General features: G+C 42.5%; 1 protein-coding gene across 1 annotated transcript; it reads right to left on the bottom strand.

The window, feature by feature from the left end:
- Window positions 1–825: 825 nt before the first annotated feature.
- uncx (UNC homeobox) lies at window positions 826–6013 on the bottom strand. Its single transcript, XM_059979775.1, has 3 exons — window positions 5602–6013; window positions 4570–4745; window positions 826–2289 (listed from the first exon to the last, which is right to left on the bottom strand). The coding sequence occupies exons 1-3, from the start codon at window positions 5855–5857 to the stop codon at window positions 1225–1227; spliced, it is 1497 nt and encodes a 498-aa protein (XP_059835758.1). The 5' UTR covers window positions 5858–6013; the 3' UTR covers window positions 826–1224.
- Between the last annotated feature and the right edge of the window lie 212 nt (window positions 6014–6225).

Genomic DNA, 6225 nt, shown 5'->3' with positions numbered 1-6225 from the left:
TTCCCAGGGAACTGATGTAGTTTACACTGCATAAGTGCCCTGTAAATTGAAGGGGATCGGCGAGGGAGGGGTGTGGGATGATGAGGTGGAGGGGGGGGAAGGAGGTGGGGGTGTTAGCAACACTGGGTGCGAGTTTCTGGCAAAGTTTCTCATCCCCCTCCCCTCCCTTCGCCCCTCTTTTTTTTCCTCGGTACAGCTGTCCTGAATCTTGCAAACTCCCCCTTGGGTCTCCTCCCTATTAGAACAAATGTGTTCTTCTTTTGTTGAGGCGCGTTTGCTTTCCCTGTCCTATTACAGGCGACACATGATCAATAGGATGATAACACCAGAACATCAATATAAGCGACAGAACAATGAAGGATATCATCGAACATCTATCTTAATATAGCCTGCTACAAGATACATGACAAAGGAAATCTCATGAAAATTCCAACCCACGATTTTCCATTTCACAACCAATTCAGCACAGTCAAATATGCACACACGCATCTCATCCTATTATTTTGCAATTTCAATTTTATGCCCCAGCCCTTTCATGCTAATTCTATTATTGAAGGAACTTGTGTGATTTCATATCACTATAAAATCGGTAATGTGTAATAACCCTTTGGGCTAAACCCGACCTCGGCTGCCATCGGGAAAATAATCACTTTCATATCAGAACTCGGCAGGAAGCGGGCAAGACCGTGGCCCCTCCGGCTTCGCCACAGATTCACAGCATTTTAATGAATAAAGGTCTTATAGCAATAAACACAATCACAGGCTCTAGCAGAACAGCTCGGCTCCCGTACAGATATTAACACTGACAATTCTGAGACAAAAGAATATATTTTAAAACAGAAACTTTTATTTATAAAAATGTTACATCATATATAAATATTTAATACATTTGTTTGGGTTTTACACCATGAGAGGAGGAGCAGCGGATTCTTGGTTTTACATACTGCGTCCAGACACTGATGTTAATCGTGTATATATAAGATTAATTGTTTTCGCTCCGCTTAGTGTAACGGAGCTGGGCTAATAGTTCTTTTTTGTTTAATATCTGAGCGCATCTTTTCGTCAATAAAAAGTCACACAAGCATCCACCTGCAAAGCAAACAAACTAAACAAGTTGAAAGAACATGTTTATCTAGTGAACTATACGCGAAAGTCCATGTTTTTCTTGATTCTTTTTTTGTTGTGTCTGCTTTGCAGTTGTGATGGTACTTTAGAATCGCCTGTTTAGTCCATATCTACGTCTTCGCACACTGTCATGTGCTCTCGAGGGCAGTTTGTTTTCACTGGCTCGGGAGAGTCCAGGCTCTGTCGATTTAGTTCAGCTGGACTCTCCGAGGCCAGGGGTTGACTCGACTCGGATTGCTTGGAATTTGTATCGGGATAGCTGGCTTGTGTCACGGTTTGAGTCGATCCGGAGTAGCTAGTCTGTGCTGGGTTCGGACTTGCCCCAGTGTAGATGGTTTGTGTTGTTGGGCTGGAATCTGACCCGGGACAACTGGTCTGTGTCGAGTTTGAACTGGTCCCAGGGTTAATGGAATGTACTTGGTCTGTTGCTGGAGTTATTGTATCTGCCCCAGCGGGAGATGGAGGTTGGACTGGGGGTGTCCGGACACTGGTTTGGGGTACAATAAAACCTAAGGGCTGAGTAATGGGGTACAGCAGGAAATGTCCTTTCCCAATAACAGCTCTGGGGTTTGCTAAGGCTGGGAATTCGTAATGCGCTTTGCGTCGTGGTGTTGTGTCTGATAGAAGACTTTCCACACTGAAAGGATTACTTTTTTGATCACACTTTGTCACGTCGGAAGGACGACCGTTAGTGCACGGATAGTTCTGAGGTTTATCCCGCTCACACTCGGGGTCTGACGATCTACTGGCGTTATTCTGCGACGCGGTTCTTTGGTGCGGGGCGAGCTTTTGTCCGGTTTGCTCACAGTTCACTTCGCCCTGGACCCTGCTACTATTGGGAGATAGCTGGTCCGACTCGGCGCGGATGGAAATATGCTCTCGGACGGCCTGGAAATGGACAATGCTGCTGTCAGATTCGGATCCCGACGAGCCAATATTGCAGTCCGCCTCCGAGTGCAGCAGCTTGTTTTGAGTTTTCAACAGTTTCTTCTCTTGCTTTCGTTTCTTTTTCTCCATCTTTTCCATCTCCCTCCTGGCGATCTCCTCCGGGTCCATTGGCTCCCCGCTGCATGTAGTTGGGTGCGAGTTGTGCGCCGGTCGCCCAGGACCTTTCTTGGTGTTCTCTTTCTTCCGCCATTTAGCTCTCCGATTTTGGAACCACACCTACGTACCGAATAATGAAAACGGCATTACAATCGAAATTCACACACTTCACTCTCCGCAAACTTTCTGTAATGAATATGTCCATCTACATCCAAACTGAAAAAATCACGAACACAACAGAGCACTTTCTTGCCCCTAGACCGCTCTGCTGCTTCCAATGCACAAAGTTTAATGCCACGGTAAGGGCTTAATTTAAATAAGTGGCATTTGAAAATCATTTTCAAAATCTGTTATTGTGTCAGAAGCAGGAATAGACCATGAAGTATATTTCAACTCCTTTTTAAAAAAACAATTAATAAATGTTAACTGTCCTAAGTCACCGTTGGGGAATTTAAGTCTCTTCGAGAAAACACTTTAGAAAATTCGTTCCAGATTTTTTATATTATAAAATGCATTAAGTAAAAATAACACATATGAACGCTTTCTCTCAACGTTGATACTAAATGCAAGGAGAATTGTAAATTGAAATTGAATCGAAATAATGTTAAAAACTTATTTCAAAATGATTCCAGTAAAAGAATATTGAGTGAGAAGGAACTCCGATACCTTTGAAGTGAGAGGAAGTTGGAGTCGTTTTCCCCCTCACCCTCTCCTCTGTGTAAATAACATCTTGTTTACACAATCAACACGAAAACTTGAATTAGGTTAATTGACAAACGAATTGCATTTAATCTCGCGTGTAATTCTATCAATTAAATCGATGCTTTGCGAATTCAACTGAAGCAGTTTATTTTGGATACCCAATGGTGGAGAAGTGGGATCAAAGCTTGAATCCACCCCTCAGTTTACCAGTTTTCATCAAAAATCACTGCGGGGGTGTATGGACGGGAGTACAGTGGAAGCAACGGATGCGGTGATTCTAAAGAGAGTACAATACTCAAATCATAATCATTATGATTGAATATAAACAACTCCCCATAAACTAAATACAAAGAACGAAACTCCGATTCTAATTTCCAAGTTAGCACTATATTTTCCCTCGACTTTCTGCTTTACTGTACCATTTATTCAACCAACCCTCATTGATTTTGAGGGGGGCTTAATTTATTTTAGCCCCGAATATAACACACAGCCACCCCCTCCCCACCCTTCGTATAAACACACCTACGAAAATCACAATACGTATGTAAACTCGTCTTCGCAATCACTTATTTTCTTTCCATTAAAATTAAAGATTTTAAACGTTTTCCCTCCCTCAGTAAACCCAAATTCCCTATGATAGGAAGGAGGAGATGTGGAAAGCAGATTCTTTTTTATTCTGCCCACTGTTAAACACGAATTAAACCGACTAATAATCATTTTACAGAGAGTTCTTTGTGTCCGTTCCAACTGTTCTGTCAATGAGAAGTGCTCATTACCGTCTTAAGGGAAATAAAGCATTCTCGACTTCATCTAAACGTCACTTAACTAACAATCAACAAATTGGATAAAGTACTTAAGAACATGGAGGGGTCAGGAGCGTCTGTGCCTTTGGTCTGCTACTTCTCTTCAACCCATGCCACCCACTTCATTTTAGAGTGTAACAATAAACATAATTTTAAAAGCATATATTGAATAACTGTCTTTCAGCTTTTCATTGTAATTTTCACACGTATGAAGGTTTCATAATATATTTTTGCAATACATTTCCACCTACAAATAATAATATTTTCCCAAATACACATTTAGATTTGCCACCCTTTTGCAAATTTTGAAGAATTGGGTGCGATTTGATTTTTCAACAACCCCTTCTTTCAATGTTAGGTGGCTCCTTTCTATTAAAATACTGTGTTTACACAGCTTTCTATTTAGCAGTTTGTGTGCAGCCCCACAGGGGTAAACGCGGCAGCTCACGGCAATTCTTACAGCAAAAGTAACATTGTCAGTACCAGACATTTTCATTGCGGAACGTGAGGAGCCTCGATGTGCGGTTTAACCGCTCGTTCTTACCACATAGCGTACGTTTTGCTTTTTTAAAAAAATACACGCACCCTACGTTCTGAAATACAGATGTAGACTCCAATAAGATTAGCAAATTGGTTGTTTTAAATCAGAAAGCTGTCATCTATAATTTGTTCCTTTTCGTGCCGAACTATTGTTGATTATTGTATCAATTATCAACTCGGAAAATAATTGCAAAGTAGTTTAGTAAAGCAGATTCAAAGCTGTAAATTAAAACGTTTTTTTTTGCTTCCGAATTATAAAACAACAGGACGTTTTGTAAATACCGGATCATGGAACCTAAAGCAACAGAAGAATCATTCGAAGCAAAAGCTTGTTTCAAGATGATTTTTGTTTTACCTGAACCCGGGACTCCACTAGATCAAGCCGCAACGCCAGCGCTTCTCTCATGAAAACATCTGGATAATGGCTCTCGTTGAATGCTTTCTCCAGTTCTTCCAACTGCCAGCCGGTGAAATTTGTCCGCGTTCGTCTCCGTTTACAACCCGGAGTATCCTTTTCCGGATCCGATGTCTCTGTAACGAGAGAGAAATAAAGAGAAAACATTGGGGATATCGGCGATCAGACTCAGTAACTAAGAACAAGAGCATTACATAAATTCACCTCCGGAAAGCGAGATTTCATCGGAAACTATATAGGCCTTCCAACCATTTTCCCTTGTACTTTCTTTCAAACTGTCCTTGATTTCACGGCGAGTACAAGTTCATAATTAGAACATCATTTGCTATCGAAGGAAATAGAAATTGCAGCACTTTTTGACCCATTGCAATAATCCCGAATTAAGTAACTGACACATAGTACAAGACCCCGAATGAAATGTATGAGAACGCAGGTGCATTGTCCCAGTGTATTGTTAACAGTTTTAAGGCGCCCGCACTCGAGTGGCGATGGCTGTAGGTTTTCCCCCGGCGGGAAGACAGGGTGCTGATGAAAACAATATGTGTAGTTTTTTTTCCCAGTCACAGACGCGGGCAAAGAGCGCTTCGTTCCCACAGCTTCGCCTTACCGATTCCCACGGCCATCTACCCAAACAAAAAAAATAGAGCCGAGTGCCCGTGTACTCCGGGCACCAGCGATCCCAGTGCAAACCAGCGTGCTTTCAAAATGCTTGAAATACAGGCTGTTCTGTTTCAACCCTGCGATCTCTGCCTAAGAGTTACCAGGGCCGTCGAGTTCGTTACGTTAAACTCCTTCTCGTTTTGTTTTATTTTGTGGAGGGGGGGGTCTATTGTAGTATCAATTTTAATTAGTTTCGATAATTTATTATTGTTTTATTTTATTTCTCTGCAGCCAATTTTCAGCCGTCGTTTACAGCCTGACTGAGGCCCACAGACTTTCTATTCTCTCTCTCTCTCTCTCTCTCTCTCTTACCTGACAGTTTGAAGGACTGACTCTCCCCGTTCACGTTACAAGCCGTAGGCATCAGAGGGGACGGATTGACCACAGATGCCGTGCAGGAGCCACTGAGTAATCCGTCTATGGTGAAGGGCACGCTGGCAGTCTGGAGTTGGTGTCCTGCGAGCTCGTACACATGGTGATGAGTAAGGGGGTAGTGGAACCCTACCATACTGGCCAAGGTACCTCCAAACTGAGCGTGGTGGTGCTCTAGAATCCTGCTATCCATCATCTCCCTGCAGGGGGAAAAGAGGCGAGGGAGAACGAGGGAAAATGCTTGTACTTAAAGGGATTGGGTGAACTTCAAAATGTATGCAGGAAAAGTAGAAAAGCGGTTGACATGCTAGTGGACGGGGAGGATGTGTCTTTACTTTATGAACATAAAGGATCCAATAATTAGCCCAGGCTTTGGGAATTTGGGACCAATAAGAAACGTTAATCGCGTCTGACGTCAGAGACGTATAGTCGGTGTGTGTTGGTACCAGTGGGTATTAAGACCGCTTGAAAACGTTTCCATATCGATCGCTAATTATACATGACATCCACCTCAATAAACAATATATGAGCTGTCAAAACAATGCAGAAAGATTTGACGAGTAC

The sequence above is a fragment of the Hypanus sabinus genome, chromosome 9 (assembly GCF_030144855.1).
Source record: "Hypanus sabinus isolate sHypSab1 chromosome 9, sHypSab1.hap1, whole genome shotgun sequence".
Taxonomy (NCBI): domain Eukaryota; kingdom Metazoa; phylum Chordata; class Chondrichthyes; order Myliobatiformes; family Dasyatidae; genus Hypanus; species Hypanus sabinus.
This window is presented reverse-complemented; position numbering and strand designations above follow the sequence as displayed.